The sequence below is a fragment of the Cucurbita moschata genome, unplaced genomic scaffold, assembly GCF_002738365.1.
Source record: "Cucurbita moschata cultivar Rifu unplaced genomic scaffold, Cmos_1.0 Cmo_Scf00031, whole genome shotgun sequence".
Classification (NCBI taxonomy): Eukaryota; Viridiplantae; Streptophyta; class Magnoliopsida; order Cucurbitales; family Cucurbitaceae; genus Cucurbita; species Cucurbita moschata.
In genome coordinates this window covers 1,806,459-1,830,816 of record NW_019268547.1, presented here as the reverse complement: position 1 = coordinate 1,830,816, position 24,358 = coordinate 1,806,459, and the positions used below count along the sequence as shown (strand labels likewise).

Genomic DNA, 24,358 nt, shown 5'->3' with positions numbered 1-24,358 from the left:
AAAAATGGGAATGCATAAGTCAACTTTCCATAGATGATATCATCAAAGCAATCAAATTCCAATATTAAAAAGAAGAAAAAGCTTTTAGTTGAATCCAAGCACACAATGCCAAATAAGATCCATCCACAATATAGATTCCAAAAGTCTTCTTCCCCAAGTGTTGGAAACCTTCCACACCCCAATCCCTACAAGCAATCCTATATTTAAATGATACATAAAGTCAATTAGCCACACAAGTTGGTGCACTTAGCACATCAACATGATGAACCCAATAACTTCAATATGAAATTGAAGAATCGCCCTCTTGACTTTGATATCATAATATGAATGTCCCAATCCAATTATGTCTCAAAAGCAGGAACAGGTCAAGCTTTTCCCATAATGATATCACCAAAAACTCCATTTAACTTTTATTAAATTGGATCCAATCACAAAACGCCATTGAGATAAGGTGCATCCCAATTGTCATTATAAAACTCATTTCATCACTCTTTTTTGATACAAAGAAGATTCACAGAATATACTAAAAAACTCCCCAATGGATCCATGTGAGAAGGAAATAGTAAAATAGATATACAAAATAGTAAAATATAGATATATTGTGATGATAGCCAAGTTGGGAGTTGAGGGAAGTTGTTTGATTGTTCAAACATGGGAAGGAGTGGTGTTTGGTGGGGTTGGGGCTGAGCCAACGCGCCTTCCACGTTCAGACCGGCTGTTCTCAGCGAACTTGATGCTTTGTTGGTGCAAACCCTTCTTCTTTTCATCCTCAGTCCATTCAGCGCCGTAATAGAATTCCTCAGTGGACTTCTCAACGTGTTTGGTTGGGGGTAAGAACATGCTTCCCCATTGAGGGAAGTGAACCAAAGTGACTGGAAGAGTGCAACACACAATCATTATCCCCATCAAGAACAGCCCTTTGTCCGTGGAGTATTTGGTGGTTGAGAAGAACACTAACTGAGTCAAGCCAGACCCAAAGTTCCCTCCTGCTCCTGTCAGCCCTGATATGATCCCTAGAGACCGCCTAGAAATGAAGGGAATGATCCCAAATGTGGCTCCACACGCAGCCTGTGCTCCTATTGAGAACAATATCATTGCCGCTATGGCTGTTGGGAGCTTGTCCGCCTTCCCTAGCCACATGCAGAACACTCCCCCGAATGTCTGCAGGATCCATAGAGTCCACAGCCTTCCCCTCATCCCGAAGTATCGCGCCGCAAAGTCCGACGCATACCCTCCGAACGGCCGAGCCACTAGATTGGCCATTCCGAACGTGGCTGCGATGATCCCGGCCGTGTGCAGCTTTAGATCGAACCTGTTACCATGACATAAGAACGAACATCAATTAATTAAGATTAAGGGGTTGATCGTGAGTTTATAAGTAAGCAATTAAATCACAGGGTATTTACCTGTCGTAGAAATACTCGGCAATGACGTTGTCGGTGGAGAGCTCGACGCCCATGGAGTAGCCGTAGAGGAGGACGAAGATCCAAGTTCGATAGTTGGTGATGGCATACCAAAGGACCTTGGAGAATTTATCCTTGGCAACGTCACCCTTCTTCTGAAGGCTGCTAAGGTTGCCATCGGGCAAGTCCTGGCCGAGAGTGAGAACCAAGATGCCCATGATGACATGAAGCCACCCAGGGATGAAGAAGGCAATCCGCCAGGCAGTGAAGGGAGTAGCGCCGGCTCTCTTGATGATGTCATAGAGCAAGGGCATGATGAGCTGGGTGGCTCCTCCGCCCATGTTGCCCCAGCCGGCGGCGGTGCCGTTGACGAGGCCGATGATCTGGCTGTTGAACATGGTGCTCATCCAGTACTGGCAGGAGACGAAGGTGGCGAGGGAGAAGCCGATCATGAAGCGGACGGCGATGTAGCCAGCGGCGTCGGAGACGAAGGACATGCAGAAGACGGTGGGGGCGGAGAGCATGATGAGAAAGGCGCAGCCGTAGCGAGGGCCGAGAAGGTCGCAGACGGCGCCCATGACAAGACGAGAGAAGATGCTGCCGGAGACGGAGGTGACGCCGGCGTTGCCAATGTCGACTTTGGTGAGGTTGAGGTTATCACGGATGATGGGGACAAGAGGGGCGGCGGCGAAGGTGGAGACGAAGCAAGTGAAGAAGGAAATCCAAGAAAGGTGGAAGGTTCTCATGTGGGGGTTGGCGAAGGAGAAGAGCTTGAACACCTTGGCCTTGTGCTCGGAGTCCACTGGTAATGCAAATTTAGCTGTTGTATCCGTTGGGACAATTGGGGATGCCACGGAGAACGCAAAGGTTTGCTCTCTCCCTGTCACCCCATGCATCGAGCTCCCTGGAGACCCCTCAACGCCGCTCATCTTCGCTACTCAATTCAACTCCTCTCTTTCCTTTGTGAGTATCAATACACCAAACAAGCACCCAATGTTGGAATGGGAAGATGCTCATCACCTCACCTATTTATAATGGAGTGGGCGTTGACATTATAAGGTGAGTGTTGGCAAAGGAGAAATTGAAGTTAAAACAAAAGTATGATATGATGAATCAAGTTTCGCCGCATCTTGGGGTTTAAACAGTGAAAAGTCCCATCGTATATCCCAAAGGATTACATAAAATTAAAGTACCCAACCACTTACCTGAGTTCTTAAAAAAAATATTGTAAGAGATCATTTTCAATCATTCTAAATAAAATACGTTTAACTATGAATTTCTATAATCGAGCTATCGAAAAAATTGGAGATGCACCTTGTTCATATAAGTAGTGAGTTTCAATTCTTTTAAATCATTCTTAATCATTCTATTACGAAGATTGCTCTTATTCAAATATGGTTTCAATTCATTCGTGTGTGTTACTCCTTTGTTTGGAAGTCACATTATCACAATAATTGAAGGACATCACTTAACCCGAGTTGATAGCTGGTTGGCTTCATTTTGGACATTTGACTAATGGGGAACTCTAACTCAAGAGATAGCATTTTTTTACGAAGATATAAAACCCTAATTTTATTTTAAACTGATCCTTAATTTTGACCAAATTTATTTTATCTTAGACGCTAAATTTATGAACTAATCTTAAAATTGTTCATTACTTTTATTTAAAATATATTGATGGGAATCAAATGGCTGTTCTTCTATCTTTATCGTTGGAGTCTGAAGCAGAGGCGTGTTTAATTATGTTTTCTTATATGAATCTCTTGTCTCTAGTAGGGATTTCATTTCTCTACCGACTCAAGATATGTTTATTGGACTCCATATATTAACAAGCGATTGGAACAAAGACAGATCGAGAATTCTCCATCTCTGATCCCATTTAGCTAACACAGAAAAATCTGTCTCCACTCCCTTCCTCTATAACATTATGACCATTTATTATTCACGTCATATCAAACATTAATGATTCAACTTGAGTTGTCCAACCTCCAAACCAACTGATTATTCCCACATGTTCAACTATATTGCATATTCCAAGTCAATGAAGTGCCAATGTGGTGTGAAGTTATTGTCCCCTACTTTCTCCAATTCTAATTCTTCAATCAAACTCCCAATGCACAATAATTTAATATTATTATGCTTTGGCTGACCTCATTTGGCTCCAAATATAATATCAACCTTCTTAATCCAACACAGCTTGGGATGATTAGGATGATAACCTCTTTGTTTTTATAAGGTCAACTTTGTATCATCCTTTTTCTACATAAACTTGCAACCCTGTTGGAGACATAAACTATATTTTATGCACCCTATCTTACCCTTTCGTGAACCCTTAGAGTTCTTTGTACTATTTTTTTTCTCGTCAAAAATATTATAATAGACGACTATAAATTGCTATTGGATATAAGTTGAATTTAAAGAAACGTTTCCTACATTTCTCACCTTTTTAAATTCTACATGTTTGAAACAGTTTGATAAATAAAGGTCAATCGTAGGAAAATGTTATAAGATCGATTATTCATCAATGAGTTGAAATTAATTTGCTATAAAATCTACATTATATTTGTAAAAATTTGTGGAGAATTTAACCCACTTTTGATAAGGGAGGAAAAAACCTACCTCAAATTACTATTTTGAAGGACTTTATGAACGCATGAACTAAATTTCAGAACTGATATGATCAAATTTTACCCGAGTAAAGATTTTTTTTTATTATATAGTTCGATGCTATGGCCCATAGTTGATATTAATTTATGTTTGTGACCTAATTGTAAGGATGAGTGATGACAAAATTCCCCCAAGCATAGGATAAGTACGGTTCACAAAAGCCAAGGCCATAAGCCTATACATATTTTAATAACAATGCCATCTATAGGGTACAAATTGGTTGTGGGCAATTCATTTTTTATGTGTACGAACAATATCAAAACTTCAATAAATAATTCAAGAAGCAAATGGATTAGCTCACTATCAACATGATGAAGCCAATAAAAATATGAATATAAAATTGTAGCATCAAAAGATGACTTTCTACCGAGGATATTTGGTGTCCGTTTTGACCCGTTACATATCCTCGTCAACCTCACAGTTTCTAAAACATGTGTACTCAGGAGAGGTTTCCACACCCGTATAAGCAATGTTTCATTCTCCCTCTCCAGCTCATGTGGGATCTCACAATCCACCCTCTTGGAATCTCAGCATCCTTACAGGCATACCGTCCAAGTATGTCGCTAGCGCGTTATGTATTGTCATCAGTCTCATAGTTTTTAAAACATGTCTACTAGAGAAAGGTTTTCACGCTCTTACAACGAATGTTTCGTTCCCCTCTCCAACCGACGTGGGATCTCACATTTGAAGTTCATATTAAGCAAATTATATGACCAACCATTCTACATTTGATTCAAAATAATCCTAGATATGAATATAAACTTTTTTTTTTCTCACTTAAATTACTCAATTATTGTTCTCATTCTGAGCGTTACATTCTATCGAGTCGAGCTCAATCTCGAGTAGGTATTGTTTAGTTTGAAGTTACGGGTTTTTTATTCTAACTCAATAATTGAATTAAAACATCGATAAAGGGCAATTAGCGAGTGGCTTTTCGCTATTTTATTAGTCATCGTTAACGGCAAGTAGGAACGTACACTTAATTTCAAAGTCCATCTAACATAATTGAAATATTTTAAAATTAAAAATAATTTGGGGAGGAAGATTAAGTTTATAATTAAACCTTTAAACAAAATTAAAATTTTTTTAAGGTTCAATTATTGGTATGTTATTGACTAATTTGTTATTTAGGATTAAACTAAGTTAGGAAGATGGACGGTCAGAAATTAAGATGATCCCCAAATGTAGAGCTGACTTTTGGCAAATAATTGTAATTAGTCCACTTTTTTGTCCTAATTGAAAATTTTGTGTATTGATGGAAATGACAAGGCTTTGTAATCACCTTTGTTCTTGAAGAAATAAAAAAAAAAAACATTATATTTTAATATACTAAATCACTAATTGACTAAAATACTTCAAATTATAATGCTGCCTCCAGAGCTATAATTACGGAGTAATTGATTTAAACACAAATATTAAATAAGAGCTTACATACCTAATGTGTGATTGTAACGTTCACGCCCGAGATTTGGATCTCGTATACCATTTGTGACTTGATCTTGCTACTTACCTCTCGGTTTTAAGAGTGAAGTGGTCTAACATACCTAAGGATCGCTCTCATTTAGAAGTGGTCTCTGTCATTCATATGTATCTCTTCATTTACTCGGGTATCACATGGACACTAGCTTCCGTGTTGGTTTGTCTCTTAACTGCATCTTACTAGGAGAGATATCGCTCTGATACTATGTTAGGAATCAGGCACTTCCATAAATAGTATGATATTTTGTCTCGTTTAAGCATAAGCTCTCATGCCTTCATTTTTTATTTTTTTTGAAAGGCCTTATACTAATGTAGATGGTGTTCCTTACTTATAAACCCATGATTTGCTTCTTCATTAGCTAATGTGAGACTACACTTCCCAATTGTAATGCCCCTAATTAGTATTAGAGCCAGACACTAGATGGTATGCCAGTGAGAACGCTGGCCCCCAAGAGAGTGGATGGTAGGATCTCACATCAATTGGAGAGGGGAGCGAAACATTTCTTATGAGGGTGTGAAGACTTCTCCCTAGCAGAAGCGTTTTAAAATCGTGAGGCTGATGGAGATACGTAACAAGCAAAGTGAACAATATCTGCTAGCGGTGAGTTTGGGTGTTACACCAATGATCCTCAACAATCCCCTCTCGATCAAATTACACTATAGAGCATTCCCTAAGACCTCATTCTTGACTCCTTCTCTGGAGATCTTGAACAAAGTACATCCCTCGTTCGACACTTGAATCCACATTTGACTACAATCGAGACTCATAACATTTTTGATTAGACACTTAAAAATTCTCTAAATTAAGGACATTACTCTAAAACCATATTAACAACAATGTAGTTATAGCACTACATGGTAGTGAAGTGGAATTGATTCGGGTATCACGGTGATATTAACTAAACACACTAACCAATACAATCATCATGATAACGTTTAAATTTCACTAGATTTTTTTTTATTGCTTCTTAGTTCCCTCCACGAAAAAAAAAATTGTTTCTCAGATTCACACCATTTACGACCTCTATTTACACTTTCAACGAGTGATTATACTTCCGTTTTTTCTACCACTATTCACATAAGTACTTCCCTCCAAGATGGAACGCTTTCCTGCCAATCTAGTAAACCACAGTAACCAATTTTATTGACTATACACACCAACACGGGAACCAAATTGAACCTAAACTCGATTCATAAATATCAATAATTTAACGAATTTTGGTATATATTTTATTTCTAATTTGTTTAAAAAGCTACTCTAGTTAGATAATTTATTTTTTAAAAATTAATAGCATAAAATACTAGAATAAAATTATGACCGACATAAACTATTCTATTAATAAGAAGAAAAAAAATGCTAAAATTATAAATAATTGGTTATGGATAAGTACGGAAAGCACAAGAAAAGAGCCACGTGTTATTAAATTCAATTATTTTCAATTTAACAATCCGTACGGGTAAGATCATAGCTGTCCTTCATTTTTTAAAACTGGAATGTGCCAGTTTAAGTTTTAAAATTATATTATTTTCTAATTCATTATATTTATAATATTTAAATTCTTACCTAAATTTTAAAAATAAAAACTATTTTTTATTACAAAATAAATAAATAAAATTAATGACTTTTTTAAAATTAAGTTTATAATATATTGTTTCGTCCATAAATATTCTTTTTTTTTTTTTATCTTTTTTTTTAAGGAAGTTTTGAAAATTAAAATTGAAGTTTTTATTTCTTTATCGAAATTAATTAATTTGAGACTAAGAACGAAGGATTATAAAATAAGGTTAAGAAAGACGGTATGAAAATGTAAATATATGAATGTTATAGCTTAAGCCCACCGTTAGCAGATATTATCTGATTTGGTCCGTTGCGTATCACGTTAGCCTTACAGTTTTAAACCGCGTCTACTAATGACAGGTCTCTTATACATTTCCCTCCCCAACTAATATGAGATCTCACAATCCACCCACTTTGGGGTCCAGCGTTCTCATTGGCACATCGCTCAGTAACCTGGCTCTAATAGCATTTGTAACAGTTCAAATCTACTGTTAGTAGATATTGTCCGCATTGACCTATATCCTATCAGTGTCAGCCTCATGATTTTAAAATGTGTTTACTAAGGAAAGGTTTTCACAATCTTATACATTTTCCTCTCCAACAAACGTAGGATCTGACAATAAATTGTTAGATCGTGTATAGACTAAGTGACATCGGAATGACATATTTGCACATGCATGACTTAATATAGAAGAAAGTTAATGGAGGATTTCTAATGAGTAAAATTTAAAGGGCTAAAGATTTGAGTTGGGCTATTTGGATCTCACATTCTTGGGGCAAATTAAGGAACCATGGGCATGCTCATTGTCACGGTCATGCTTGTCTCTTCAAAACGGGACTGGAGGTTGAACGCACGTTGCCCAACTGTAGGCACCATGGTCCGAAGTTGGCTTGACTCACTTAGTGCTGAGAGTGAATGCTGCACAATCACTAAATCCGCTGCCAAAAAAGGGCGATTGTGATACTTATCGTGTCAATCTAAGCCAATTTGTTAAGCAATGAGTCTATTTGACTTTCCTACGTAACGATGATTATTCCTTAATTTGTGGTTATAAAGTACCTTAATCAACCACATACATGTGGTATGCATGGCAAATTAGATAAACCTTTTCCGCTATTTGTACTTTATCTTAAAAATATTATTAAATTTTCAAAAAAATTCAATAATACCCTTCTCCTTCTGCAATCTATCAATCGAAAAATCTCACATGCCCAACAGACCAACATTAAGTCTCTGCAACTAATGATAGAGCGGGACCTCATTAAGTCTCGAAATATGCAGGGAACTCCTCATTTGCTAACCCTATATGAAAATGAGTGAATTTCATATCGTAAATTTATATCTTTGACTTCTTCGTAGGCATATTAAATCGACTACAAAAACTATTCTCAACCATGCAAATCATAGAACAAGTCTTTATACATAGATGTTCATAACTTATGTAGTATTACGATCGAAGAAATATTAATATTCTCAATTAGCGAATTTATACAAACTAATTGTATAAGATACTCACACTCACGTATCGACATCGACATTGTGACGGGAGCTAAGATGGATAAAAGGTTATAGCCTAGAGTCCATGTTTGTTGGGCTTTCCTATTTTGGGCTGTAACATATAAAGCCCAATGAAAGAAAGTGACGTGTGGGCCCACAGCCTGCTGTTTACCATTCACAATTCAAAATTAATTAGGCTTTAAAGCATATTAAATAAAACAAGAGCAGCCACGTGGATAAAGCCTTATTTTCAACCAAAATGAAAATGCTATCATCATTATTAAAACCGTGTGGACCCCACTTCTGCTTCTACTTTCTTCAACATTTTCATCTTTTTAAAATTTTTTTATTTTTTTTGTCCCATTTATACACCTAAAAAATGAAAATGAATTTTATTATATAGTTTTATCAACCATATAATAAAGATATCATGATGCATAATTTAATCTCACATGCCTCACCCCATTATGTCTTTGTTTTGGCTCTACCCCTCAAAATCTTTTCCATTATTTTTATTTAAATTATTTGTTTTTAAATAATTATGATGTTTTTTTTCTTTTAACGACCTTGGTCGTGGACTAAACTCAAGTCACTCCGTAAAACAATATAATTAAATTATTTTTTATTCTAAATATGAATAGAATAATAATGCACCTCATCTTTTCGTCATTCTTACATCTAATTTGAATATCTAATAAATGTTAACTAGAAAAAAGAAACATTTAACCCTTTACCATCTAAGAAAATTCAATATCTAATTTTTGTTCTTAGCACGTGTTAATGAACTTTATGATATAATAATGGTAATCGGAGCATAATACAATAGGCATAAGATTTCTGGTATTTATATGATCAACAATCCAACCAACCTGAACTATTCAACTCAAATCATAAAATTTGGGTCGAGTTAGATTTTTTTAAAAAAAAAAAAATTGGGTTGGATTGAATTTTTGAAAAATTAGAAATTTAGGTTGGTTCGTGGGTTGATAGGGTCGAAAATAGGGTTATAACTCATCGCAATCTTATCCTACTTTTAAGATTATGTTGAAAATTAAGAATATTTGATATTTGTAATTGATGTTGGTGGTGCGTTGTGACTTGTAAATGTTTGATATTTGAACTTTATAATATTTTAGTTATTAATGTAACATGTATTATGGATAAGTAGATTTTTTTTTAAAAAATAACTTTAAAAAAACCTAAGTTAGATTGTTAACTCTATTCAAATTGTTCGGGCTGTCAACCAGACCGACCCAAAATCTTGGGTTGATCCATAAGATTTCTCCAACCCAACCTAAAATTTCTTATTAGTCCCTAAAACTTCTTCAACCGAACCCAATTCAACCGAGTCCAACTTAACCTAACCTAACCTAACTTAACCTAATCTGTGTATACCTCTATTCATAAGACTCATTTCAAGATGGAAGACGTGACGTGTTTATTGAACAAAAAATAAACTAATTTGACAAGATATGAGACGTCAGATATGAAAGATATTGTAAAAGACGACATATTAGACGTAACATGGATTCTAAATAGAATTAATTTTTTGAATTATGAATATGAAAATGAATGATAAGAAAGTGACAAATACAAAGCATTTGGAATTTTTAGATTAAGCTCTTTTGAGCTAACTATCTCATAAATTTGATATCGGGATTCTAAGGTATATTGATTAGCTATCTACTAGTCTCTCTCATTATCAACAACTTACACGTCATAAGTACTCGAGGCTCGATCACATCACAAGTTTCAATTCATAATTCTCATCATATTGTTATGAAAACTGTTATCAAAATCTCTAGTTGGGTTTAATTGGCATCTCCTTAGTAGGCTTCATAACCTAAAAATCATTTACCTATGGAATCTCTTACTCTTATCCAAACAATATCACGATTAGAAAGTGGTTGGATACCCGCTCTCATATGGTTCTAGTAAGTCAACTCTAATTCTACCCGCTATTAGTATGGACCCTTGTATATCAGGGCAAGTTCACTGTGAGGAATTAAGTGATAAATCCCTATTAGTCCCCATAAAATACAAGTCATTATAATCATCTCTAAATATGTTATATAGATCCTTAGTCTTGTTAATTCACGATTAGAGGTTAGTTGGCCAACCAATGATTATCCTCGTATGATAACATAAGCATATCATGCATATCTTGTCATATTTTCCAATTCGTTTAGTTTCGAGTTTAATTCATAAAAATCGAGCATACATCGAGTCTACATGCCTTTCATCAATCAAATTAACTCCTTTTGTTTCTAATCTTTCACATCATACTCCTTAAAACATTCTCCAATACAAGTATTTCCTAATCCAACGTTCTGAGATGCTACTTACTTTGTTCGATCTCTATTTTAATGGTTGGTTCACAACCTTAATGAGCTCCAAATTTCTCGATTTCACTATTTATCTAGTAATTCGTTGACACAATCAACTGTTCGATGTAAAATTGTTGGGAGTGTAATTAAAGTCTTACCGTGACTAGAAAAATAAAAAGATTATGAGTAATCTAAGTTAAGTACAACTATCTTCATCGGAATGAAATCGTTTCTGATAAAGATAATTATGAAGATTCAGATCTAAAGCAAATAATCTCATATAATTATAGAAGTATGTATATAGTTGGTTCCTTTTTTAGCACTTAAGGTTGCATGCTAACCCTAAGTGCTAAAAAAGTAGTACATCATCGTGACATAGTAAGACAAGCAGAGACAAACTAACCCAAAGAGAAAAACAGCCATTAAAGTGAGTAGAGATGTACACGGATTGAGTTGAATTGGAAGAATCTTTTGAACCAACCCAAAATTTGGGATTGGTTGGATTGGAGACATGAACAACTCAACCCAACCCCCTATCTTTGGGTTGTCCAATTATTCTTTTCTTTTGAATTATTTAAAAAAAAAATCTATTTATGGACAATACATTTTGCATTAATAATTAAAACCTCGTAAATCTCGAATATCAAATATTTATAAGTCATAATACATCACTAACATTAATTACAGACGTCAAATATTCTTAAATTTCATAATAAAAATATGGTTGTACTAGGTTAGATTGTAACCATATTCTCAGATTGTTCGAATCGATTCAATTAGAAAAATGTGAACCCAAAATGTAAGTCGAATTTTTTAAAATAAATTAAACCCAATTCGATATGGATTATGGAATTAAGTAAAGAAGATTAATAATTAATTAATTAAAGAATTAGTATAATATAATGGTAGTTAATTAAAAGAGAGAGAAAAAGGAGGATAGGGTGGATAATTGGTTGGATTCTCGGAAGGGCTGAAAAGCATGATGTGATGTGAAGACCGCCTAAAGCAAGATTTTTAAAAATCTCACAATCCCAAAATATTTTTATTTATATATATATATATATATTTTTTTTTTTTTTTTCTTAGAAAACTCCGAAAGTATGGAGCCCACACCTAGCTCGACAGGTAGTAGCGGTTAGGGGGGCCCACTGAATGTCGTTGCCACTCCCTTTTTCTTTATTTTATATTTATTAAAAATACCATTTTAAATTGTTCCATTTTATTAAAATAAAATAACATTCATTAGCTTTACATATAATTTGTCTTTTTAGACTGAATTAATAAATCAATAACATATTGAAAATTTTAAAAATATTTAAATAATGTATTTTTACGAAAACAATTAATAATTTAAATGCTTGACGTGAATACTAGCTCGGTGTCACAATTACACTTTTGATGGCAGCGGATTTGCCATTGTGCGACACTCACTTTCCAACTACAAGTGAGCTGAGCCAATTCGTACTTGTGTCGCCTACGGCCAAGCGACGTATGCTCGAGCTTCTGGCCTTGGTTTTAAGAGAAAGTTTTAGAAAACGAGGGTAGAGAGAGATTTTTGAAAGAGACGTTATATAAGCACGGAAGAGAGAAATAACAACGGTTCACAGTATATAACCTTGGGTAGGGAGGCCCTGGATGGATGGATGTTCGGGAAGTCCTGACGAGATGAACGACACGCGGGCTCATCCACGTTGGCATGACCGAGCGAGTTATGATGGCCAACGACATCCTGAGACTCGGGATGGTATCAAGACATATGGACCTTGTCGATGGGGATCGAGATGGCAAGATGAGATGCGATGTTACATTGAGAGACCTTGCTCGAGCAGAGGCAAGGTCGAGCCGAATGACTTGGCCCAGCGTAGAGGCAAGTCGGGATGTGTCACAAATGATTGAACATGCACGCACAGGCGGCGTGTGTGGTTGAACAAGGTTGGATTCCGCACAAGTGATGTTCGATTGGCGAAGACAAACCTCGCCTAAGGTTCGACGAAGCCACAAAGCCGGGGCGAAAAATATATATGGTGCTTAATTCCCCTCAAGGCTAGTCGTGAGCAAGATCATGACGCCGCACAGTAAAAAATGTAGGACCGTGACACTCGACTCATTTAACACGAAGGACTTCATTTTCTTCTCTTTCTCCGATTGCATTCGATTCCTCTCTCCTCCCTTCTTCCATTTTTCTGTTTCTTCTTCATACTTCACTCATTCCTTCTTAAAGAAGTAACTTAAACGACCTATTATATGTGGATAAGGTCGAGAGCCTCATTATCCAACTTTATCCTCGTAACATTGTTAACACATAGTACCCACTCTATAAATGTTATAAATGATTGACCCCAATTGTCATTTACCTAAACAATCTATTATACGTGATTTAGTCCGTTGCCAATTTGAACATAACTCAAGTAGTTAAAATATAAATCATCGACTAAAAAGTCAAAAGTTTGTATCTCTAACTACACATGTTTAACGTACAAATAAGCAGGGAGCAAAACATGTATGAGGTTAAAAATCACTTTTTCTTCCTAAATTTTTATGCCGGTTGTAACTATAATTTAAATTTTGTAATAATTTAGTTCTTATACTTTAGTATTTAACAACTTACTCTATATATACGAGCATAGAGGTTGAAGTTTCGATCTCCAATCTTTCATAGAGATCAGCGATAACTTGATTTAAAAGAATTAGCCTGTCATATCTGATTTTTTTGTAGAACTGAAGCATAATTTGAACTAAACTTGATCTGAGTTGTATGAAGAATATATTGAGGTAGGTATTAGAATGACATATACTTAGGTGTGGAAAAGTAGAATGGTCAAAAAGAAAGAGGGGTAGGATGGGTGGTTATTTCATGGGTTTGTGTGACTTTTTGAAAAGGACATAATCATTCTCAACTGTCTTAAAAAAGTAATTCGTTTATCCTTTTTTGTTGAAAAGTGAAGAATAAGTAATGCCATTGCTTTCTTTCATAACGAATGATGAGTACTCTTGATTTACTTTGCCAACCATGGTAGCTTGTGTCATAATCACTTGGATTTCCATCTTTTATATATATATATATATATATATCACGGCTTATGTCTAGAATTTGGATTAGGATTCGAAATCTGAATTCGGCACCTGATGGTCCTGATATTTTCCTACGTCTCCTACAACATGGTCGCGTTATTTACTTCTCGCTTCTTAAGAGTTCGACACCTGATGACCCCAATATTTTCTTACATCCCTTGTAACATGATCAGGTTACTTATTTCTCGCTTTTAAGAGTGAAGATTATCTCTACAAACCAATACAAACTCTTTTAGTGTTCTTTGTTCTCACTCACATGTATCATATAAAAATTTTCAAGAGGCCACCCAACGTAAAAGTACTTCAAACAAAACACGTTTGACTATCAAGTTCCTATGATTTAGCCATCGAAAAAGAAGGTGAGCCTTGTTGATATATGTAGTGACTGTTCAATTTTTATTGAAATGGGTGAGGTTTGACAAATGTATTCAATGGTATCATATGATTTTTTATTTTATTGAACTAGGTGCTAGGAATCACGGATCTCAACAATGATATGATATTGTTCACTTTGAGCATAATCTCTCGGGCTTTGCTTTGGGCTTCTCCAAAAGATCTCATACCAATGAAGATAGTATTCCTTACTTAGATCTTCCACTAAATTAACTAATGTGGGACTCACTCCCGTGAATTTAAGGAGATTATTTAAAATTAGTGGGTGAATTAATACAAATTGAATCGAGTGTAAGGATTACGACGATTATTTCAGTTTCACAGGGAGAGAAATACAACCGTTTAGGGTAACAATAGATTTTTCCCAAGTATAATTGGACGAAGACATCCAAACTGCTTCTCAGGAGTAGAGAGCTTTTAGGTTTGAATCGATTTTTTATATACACATCGCTAGCAGATCTTGTCTTCTTTGGGTTTTTCCTTTCACATTTCCCCTCAAGATTTTTAAAACGTGTCTACTATGGAGAGGTTTCCACACTCTTATAAAGAATGTTTCGTTCTCCAACCCAACCGATGTGGGATCTCACAATCCACCCCCCTTTGGGGTCCAGCGTCCTCTCTGACACTCGTTCCCTTATCCAATCCATGATGTGGGACTCCAAAATCTACTCCCCTTGGGGCCCAGTGTTCTTACTGGCACACCGCCTCGTGTCCACTCCCCTTTGGGGCCTAGCCTCTTCGTTGGCACGTCGCCCAGTGTTTGGCTCTAATACCATTTGTAACAGCTCAAGCCCACCGCTAGCTGATATTGTCCTCTTTGAGCTTTTCCTTTTGGGCTTCCCCTCAAAGTGTTTAAAAAGCGTTTGCTAGGGAGAGGAGAATACTTTATTCTATTCTCCAACCTATGTGGGATCTCGCAACATGCCTTTTAATATCATTAAACCAATGAATTTGATACATAATCTCGAGAACTTATAGCAAAGAAAGTAGATTTAATAACGAATTATTTTTAGTTCCATGACAAATAAGGTTATAATATGAATACATTGATAAAATTAAACAAAATAAAGAAAGTATATATATGAGCTTCTATTCACTATTGAGTTATAAATTTTGTTAAAACATAAAAAGAAGCAAAAAGAAAAAGAAAGAAAAAGATGGATTTGATGGGTAATCTTTGGACATTATAGTAAAAATGAGACTAAAATTATACACATAATTATAGCATAATGCATAGTTATGTCGGCAAAGGTTGTCGTGTAATTATGATACCTTGTCCCCTCACTCTTTTATATGTTTTTTCGCTACAAGAATTATGTATGGATGATCCATTAATGTGAATATTCGATTGCTTTACAATAATCATACCCTCTCTCTCTCTCTCTCATAATTATATTAACTATGAATTATGCATGTAATTATGATTACTATTATTTCCACATAACATGCCTAACATAAACAAATATATATTGAGTGGACAGAAAATTATTAGTTTAAATTTGAACTTTTAACCTACCTATTTGAAACCTCTAAATAGAAACACTTCTAAATTTCTATTAATGAGTAAGAATCTTAAGTCTCTACCCCTATTGAATCCTTTCTAATCATTAGGTTTGTCATATTTGTCCTAGTTGACTTTTAGGGTATGCAAGGGTAAAGTTTATTACTTCAAATGAAATGTTATCTCGTGGGGCCAATTTAACGTCACTACCACATATGGGGTATATTAAAGTTGTGACATCCCATATCGGTTGGAGTGGGGAATGAAACATTCATCTCTCCCTAGTGAACGATTTTTTAAGACCGTGAAGCTGATGGTGATACGTAACGAGCTAAAGCGGACGATATCTACTAGCAGTGGGCTTGGGCTGTACAAATGGTATTAGAGTCAGACATAGGGTGGTGTGCTAACGAGAACGTTGGCCCCTAAGGGGGGGTGGATTGTGAGATCTCACATCGGTTGGAGAGGGGAACGAAACATTTCTTATAAGGGTGTGGAAACCTCTTCATAATAGACGTGTTTTAAAACCGTGAAGCTAACAACGTTGTAACCGGCTAAAGCGAATAATATCTACTAACGGTGGACTTGAGCGGTTCGAAAGTGGAACTTATGAACTGAGTTTGAATATCGATAAATGTTAGGATCGCACAACAACGCACGCAATCGATCTAGATCGAGTGTGTGCGTTGTTGTGCGATCCTAACAACTGGTATCAGAGCCTCAGGAACTGCTGATTGCGGCAACAACAGTATCCCACGACTTGGGTAAAGATGACGTCAAAATCAATGCTTTAATTTCATCTTCAAAATTAATTTCCATCGAACTCAGTTGACTTACGATCATATTGAATTCATTTATATGATCCACAACAGATCCACCTTCAGACATCTATAGATTGAACAATCTCCGCATCAAATACACCTTATTCATAGCCGACGGTTTTTCGTACATATTTGACAGCGCCTTCATCAGATCTGACGTTGTCTTCTCCTTGATGATGTTAAACGCCACGTTTCTGGATAGCGTCAACGGGATCATCCCTAAGGCTTTTCGATCCTTGAGCTACCACTGCTCCATGGTCATGGTATCTAGCATCACTCCCAACAGGGGTTCGTGAAGATTTTTCTGGTACAGATAATCTTCAATCTGCATCTTCCAGAAACTGAAGTCGGATCCATCGAACTTCTCAATTCCAATCTTTGAACTTTCCATCTTCACAAATCGTGGTGACTTCCGCCCAGCTCTGATACCAGTTGTTAGGATCGCACACACTCGATCTAGATGAACACAAAGAACAAGATAGAGAAAATGCAAGGAGAACTCTGTTTAAAGGATTTGTATTAATGACTTTTTGTATTCTCTGTATTCTCTCTTATTGTACATACTTGAAGTCATCAATACAAATCCTTTAGCCAAAGTTCTCCTTGCATTTTCTCTATCCTGTTCTTTGTGTTCATCCAGATCGAGTGTGCGTTGTTGTGCGATCCTAATAATAAATTCATAATTTTGTCTCATTAACCTAAAAATTGCCTACCAAACCTATTTCAATTTTATTTTTTTAGTTCACGTCTCTAACTTTTTAGTTGCTAGTACATATTTAACTCCGAGTGATTTCTAACCAATACTTAGACTAGAAAAGAACCATTGTTTGTGGACTTTGTTTAAATGATCAATAATGGATAAAGAAAGGTGATATAATGTTGTGGCATTGGGTGTCCAATGCTTGAGTTTGCCGCTTCCGAGGAATAGATGGTGAACGCTCGCCATGTTCACATCAGAGAGATGTTTGCATAATGCCTAATATAATTACGTAAAAAAAATAATAATAATAACGGCTTGAACATGACCGCCTCCCGTACGAATGACAGTAACGATCCAAGCCCAAGATTATAAATAGATATTAAATATCTTGTATTGGCATGGGTGCCCATTATTCGGCACCTAATAGTTCATGTATTCTCTGCAACATGCTCACGTTAGTTACTCCTCGTTTTTTAAAAGTGAATGATATCTCTACAAACTAACACAAGTTTTCCTAAAACACAAGATGTCATCTAATATAGAATTGCTCCAAGCAAAACACGATTAACTATGGAGTTCTTATGATTGAGCCACCTAAAAGTTTATTTATGTATCACTCCTTTACTCGGGTGTCATAGCAACATAATCTTATCCATGGGAGAGGCAGGAGAATTAGATTTTTATTTATTTGTTCGTTTTTATTTTTAATTTTAATTTTGAAAAATGACTTGCAATAAGTTCCCTTACGTGTAATCTGGACCCCGGTAAATAAAAAATAAAAATAAATAAAAGAAAAGTTATATTAATAAAAAAGAATATACATTTAAATTTTATATTTTGTTCACGGAAACCGTGGGTACTTTATTTCAAAAATACCCATACGCTTTGAAAAGTTTCATTATACTCTTCAACTTTTTAAAAAAGTTCATAAATATTATAACATACTCGTTAAATTTTAGAAGTTGCATTAATGTTTTAACCCTTATAAAAAGAAGTTAAAATAAGTTATTACCGTTAACATATGGACGAAAACTATCTATCTGCTCTTCATGAATATTCTGCAACCTTTTTTACATTATGTTTGAAAGTTTACGAGTATTTTTGTGAGATCACACATCGTTGAAGAGAGAACTTCTCTAACAGACGCGTTTTAAAATCGTGAGACTGACGTCGATGCATAACAGACAAAAGTTAACAATATTTATTAGTGGTGGACTTGGGCTGTTACAATTTTTGAAACGTGTTACTAAAATTCTATCCATATACTAACGGTAAGATATTTTTTTGCATGAGAATTGTTTTCCGTCTAAAATGAACGGTAAGAATATTTTTTAAGCTTTTGAAAAGTGGAATGTATTTTTAGATAAAATATAGACGTGTTTTTATTAATTTAACCTAAAATAAATACGAACATTGTTGCAAATAATGAGTTTATGATTTTTGGCACATAAAAGATCATATATCCAAAGTTTCATCCTTAAATATACAATATCTTTTTACCCTTGTCACAAATTCGGGGTTAAATTACATTTTTCCCCCAATGGTTATTTAATAACAGTAATAATAAATAACAGTAATAAAATAATAAGAAGAAAAAAGTGAAGCAGTCTGTCACGTCATATGATTATAATTTTATAATAAATGTATATAATTATCATATTATCATCTTCAAATTCATTAAAAGAAACAAAAGAAAAAAAAAACATTATGGGATATTCCAAAAGAGTAACAAATTTTATTAGCGTCAAAAACATATGTTTTTAAAATAGAATTTAGAGATCTCACACCATGGTAGAGGGAATGTTCAGCAGTAGAGGGAAATAAAACATTCCTTAGAAGCGTATAGAAATCTCAAACTAGCATGCTTGTTTTAAAATCATGAAGCTAACGGCGACACGTAACGACCCAAATCAGACAATATCTGTTAACAATGGGCTTGCGCTGTTACAAACTTTATCAGAGTTCAACACCAAACGGTGTGTCACTGAAAACACGGGCTCCCAAGGAGGCAGATCGTTTTTAAAATAGTAAAGCTAACGGCAATCTATAACGTCTCGAAATGGGGTCGGACCCATTAGTAGTAGTAATAGGGGTAGAGAGAGGGAGAGAGATATTGTATAAAAATACAAAGTAGGTTGAGTGTGATTAGGTTTTGATGCATACACTTCCCGGCTTTCTCGCCCAAATCTGATTCCCATTCCCATTCCTCTGTTTATTCTCCTCCTATTCCCTCTTTTTGTCCAAACTCTAGTCAAAATTTAACCCCAATCCAACCCCTCATACCCTCCTTTTTATAGCTACTTCCCCACTTCGACCTCTCATAATCCCACCTCCATTCATTTCCTCTCTGTTTCTCTCTGTTTCTCTCTGTTTCTCGCTACCTCCATGGATACCCAGCGCACCCCTGTTCTAACTTCCCCTTATTTCTTGCAATCCAAGGTCAGATTCCGCCTCTGTTCTTCATTTCTTCCTCGTTTCTTTGGTGGGTATTCGCCAGATTTTTGAAATCAGTCTCTGATTTTGAGATTTTGTTTTTGGCAGAACATTGATGAACTCCGGCATTCGCTTCTCTGCACAACTCTGGAGCTGGAACAGACCAGAATCGCAGCTCAGGAGGAGCTGAAGAACAGAGATGATCAAGTTTTATACCTCAAGAACCTGTTGAATCAAGCCATTAGAGACAGAGATGAAGCCATTGATAAATCCAATAAGCTTCTTCTCCAAAATCTCTTCTTCCATCCACCTCCGACGACGATTGACGACGACCCCACAACCAGAGGATCCGATTCCGACGAGAGTATCGTTTCCGTTTCATCTCCCGTTCCTCCGCCGTTGGAAATCACCGATTGGCTCCCGGAAAAGCCATTGCCGGAAAAGGGTAAGCTCTTACAAGCCGTCATGAAGGCTGGTCCTCTTCTCCAGACGCTCCTCCTCGCCGGACCACTTCCTCAGTGGAGACATCCGCCGCCGCCCCTTGAATCTCTCCACTTACCGCCGATTCCAATCCCACTCCCTACACCGCCGTCGCTTGCCACTAATTGTGGGAGTATCAACAAAAAGAGGGCTATTTCTCTGTGCGTGGAATCGGATTCCCCGTCAGCAACCAAATTCCAGAGGCTCGTTTTCCACTGACTCTCAAAAACCCAATTAAATTAATCCCCACTAATACATAATTTCATATAAATAGCACCAAGAACTTGAAATTACAAACAAAAAAAAAAAAAAAAGGGTTTTGGGACTGATCTAGCATCTGTATAGCTGCTTGTTAGCTTAAAGTAACTCAAGAAAAGAGCTTGATCTTGTAAGTGTTTCATGTTCGGTGGATCTGGGAATAGTTCGCCTAGTTTAATATTAGTATTCGGCAAACATGTTCGAATTTCATGCTTCATTTTCGAGTCGATTTGAGAATAGTTCGACTAATTTGATATTAATATTCAGGAACGAGATTCGAATTTCTACCTTCCCGAGATTGTAATAGTAAGTGATAGTTTATTAGTGTGCGAGTTTTAAGAGAGATCGAGGGTGTGGAGAGTGGTTAGCGTAGGGTCCTACGAATCAGAATGAGGATATTTGGTGGTGTGTGATTTTGTATGGATTTGTATATCAAAAGATTTAGAAGAAGATTGATTATATTAATTTAATCTCTTGTTTGTCTCTTTTATGCTTTTTAATTAATTGACCAATTACTTCAATTCTAGCTTTGATTATTTTAAGAATATAATAGAGTTTTTTTTTTTTTTTTTTTTTTTGTAATTATGTAAGAATTTAGGACGTCCAGATTTAGACAATTTCTGTCCTAGTTAAGCAAGTGGCTAGACTACTCAACTCAAACTATTCAGGTTGTGTTGATTTAGATTTAAAAATCGAAAATTAGATTTAGTTTGTGGTTGAAATTTGTCGAGTCAACCTGACTGACTCAAAAATAAGATTATAACTCAATCCTACCATTTTTTTAAGTAGAATAGTTAACGTTTGTGGTTGACTCGACCCTAAAATAGGGTTACAACTCAACTCAACCTTACCGTACTTTTAAAAACATTAAGAATATTTAAGATTTGTAAGTGATGCGTTGTGATTTGTAAATATTTGATATTTTAACTTTACGAGAATATAGTTATAAACTCTATTCGGATGACTCGGGTCACCAATTCAACCAACCCAAAATTTCGAGTGAGATAAAAAATAAATTCAATCCAACTCAACTCAACTCGTGTGCACCTTCAGCAAACTCTGCCTCCGAACATGTAAGAGTCAACATATGGCGATGGAAAAGGGTTAATTATGGTTTTTAATACGTTCCCAGTTTATGAATTTTTAATTTTAAAACTTAGACGTATCAGTCACAAAATTTAAAGTTACCGTAGTATTAGATATCGAATAGATTAAAAGTTCAAGAATTTATTAGAAACTATTTGAAATTTTGAAAAAAATTTAAGACGAACTTAAAAGATCGAGAACTATCATTGTAAACAAAAGACATTGAAAGGGAGACAATCTTAACTAAATGACTCGACCTGGTTCGATCGTAGTTTAGCAACCTAAGGAGTGGAGAGCTTATCTTTTTTGTTATCTTAAAGACGAAGACTTTAAAGTAGGCGAATACTCGGTCCATTTAGATGTCAATATCATATCGTATTAGACAAAGATATCTGTAATGGCCCATTTGCTTTCTTGATTAAGAGCGTTAAGGACATTTGGGCTCAACACAACTTCTTATCCTACCTTATAGTAATTGGAAAACGACCATCTTTTTGGTGATTGGATTTGAATGTGACTTGATGATCTTGGTGAGAATCCGTGAAGAACTAAAGTTCTTGCCCAATAAACCAAGATTTGATTGGTGCATACACATGGGTTCGGATATTGGATTTCTATGTTCGATTTGAAACTCGAATTCAACACATGGTGTCTCGTCATTCTCATGCATCTCTTGCGACATAGTTAGGTTACTTACTACTCCTTGCTTCTAAAAGGGATAAAATTTTCAAGAGGTCACCTAACATAGAATTGCTCAAAGCAAAACATGTTTAACTATGAAGTTCTTATGTGATACCTTAGCAAAGGAGGATTACATAAATGAACTGAGATTTCATCTAAATGAGAACGGTAATAACCGGAAAAAAAAAAAAAAAGGAAAGAAGTTGTCCCATATTATTAACGTTGAGAGTGGAGAGTTAGGCTTCACTATAGAGGTCCCTTGGTTCCTTTCATCCTACCTGAGCGGTTCAAAGCCAGTTAGACATTACATTTTCTGATGGCTCTAAGCTGACATTTCGGCTGATTCAGCTTGGGTCTTATACGCTCGGACCCTATCCTACTAATTTCAACTCTTTTGAAGCGTTTAAAGTTAGTATGACTACTTTTTTTTAGTTAGTTTAAATTATTTTACTCAAAATTAGGTTTAATAAGTATAAATTATTTTACAAAAAGTGACGTGAGCCAATTTCCAAAGTAGAATTCTAATTTATGATTGTAGGACTTCTTAGGTAGAATTAAATTTCAACCGTGATAAACTAAATAGAGACCTTGAGCCTTACACAGTAAAAATTCTCCCATCCAGGGAGTCTTTCATATTCCCTCGTTGTTGTTGAACCTTGTGAGTCGAAGTAAACCAAACTGTGAACATAAACGTGTACCTGTCCGACCAGCTAAATCCGTAAGGTACATATACGAGCCTGCCTAGGATCTTGCGTTGTCACAGCCATAAGGGAAGGCTCATGAGAGCAAGTGGTGAGCGAGGGGGTGTGCCTTGAGTATTGTCGCACGACTCGGAGGATGCGTAGAGAAGAATGGAAGGAAGGAGAGAGAAATTGGAAGAAACCAGCAAGTGGTCCATAAGAAGAAGCCCACGCGTCAGCCTTGGACTCGGATTCGAATTTGGGTAAGGTCCAGTACCCATGAGGCGCAGCCCAGTTGCCACAAATCACGCACCCAAATTGTTAGTGACTTCACTCAATTTTCAAACCCACATGTGCTCTTGACCTGCATACCCGACTCGACCCGATGATGTGACCCGTACCTCTCCGCTTCAACTTGACCCAACTCGGCTTGGCTCAGTGGCTTCCTCAGTGCATTTGGCTCGATTTGATTGTTTTGGGCTCCATTTTTGCTATGTGGTCCCAGTCTTAGGATCGGTTCTTAAGTTGATTTTGACATAATTGGAAGCAATTGGGGACACTATGACCACTATTTGGTCCCTTTAAATTAGTTTAGCCAAAAGCCGTGCCTTAAACGATGTTGTAGGTCCTCATAGGTTGATTTAGATTGCAAATGATAGTTTCGAACTAGCATAAAGTATAAGTTAATAACGCTGGTTTAGACCAGTAAGTGACTTCACTTTGGCTTGGTTAGACAACTTGTATAATGTATGATGATGCATATCTTGTGGCCCCTACACGCGTCATGATTATGATTGTTAGCATGTGCTATGTGATGCAATGCTATATTATGTTATGTCATGTTATAAATTATGTTATGTTGTGTTTTGTCATGTATATATTGTGCTATGATATGACTATGTCGTGGAACTATATTATAACATTAATAATGTATAATGCATAAACCTCCTTATACTACACCATGTAAACTATGTTAGCACAATTACTCCATGCCTATGAGTCATGAGGAAGCCATATAGGTTAACGATAAAAGATATGACAATTACTATGTACGTATGTTTCATAGGCTCATTATGTCACGAATCCCTTATGTCATGATTTTAAGATATGGGAACTTCATGCATTTATGTATATAATGTGCATTGGGATACTTTCCCATTATGATTAATACGGACGCATACCTTACAATATCTATGCCCGCTATGATATTATGGGGGTCTTTCCTTCACTGACGAGTATTCGCTAGCTTAACGAGCCAAGTCCATGGGGTATATATACAAGCCCACCAGTGGATCTATATAGATGTGCGTAATGAAGTACT

General features: G+C 36.0%; 2 protein-coding genes and 1 long non-coding RNA gene across 3 annotated transcripts; 1 reads left to right on the top strand and 2 right to left on the bottom strand.

Annotated features, from left to right (window-relative positions):
- Positions 1-445: 445 nt before the first annotated feature.
- On the bottom strand, positions 446-2,419 carry LOC111464708 (high affinity nitrate transporter 2.4-like). The gene is made up of 2 exons (XM_023108939.1): positions 1,407-2,419; positions 446-1,312 (listed from the first exon to the last, which is right to left on the bottom strand). The coding sequence occupies exons 1-2, from the start codon at positions 2,330-2,332 to the stop codon at positions 646-648; spliced, it is 1,593 nt and encodes a 530-aa protein (XP_022964707.1). The 5' UTR covers positions 2,333-2,419; the 3' UTR covers positions 446-645.
- A 5,059-nt stretch (positions 2,420-7,478) lies between these two features.
- LOC111464926 lies at positions 7,479-15,123 on the bottom strand. Its single transcript, XR_002714115.1, has 3 exons — positions 15,092-15,123; positions 12,907-12,911; positions 7,479-7,536 (listed from the first exon to the last, which is right to left on the bottom strand). It is a non-coding gene; the product is annotated as an uncharacterized LOC111464926 (long non-coding RNA).
- A 4,607-nt stretch (positions 15,124-19,730) lies between these two features.
- Positions 19,731-21,055, top strand: LOC111464875. Its single transcript, XM_023109141.1, has 2 exons — positions 19,731-19,858; positions 19,961-21,055. The coding sequence occupies exons 1-2, from the start codon at positions 19,805-19,807 to the stop codon at positions 20,549-20,551; spliced, it is 645 nt and encodes a 214-aa protein (XP_022964909.1). The 5' UTR covers positions 19,731-19,804; the 3' UTR covers positions 20,552-21,055.
- Positions 21,056-24,358: the final 3,303 nt, after the last annotated feature.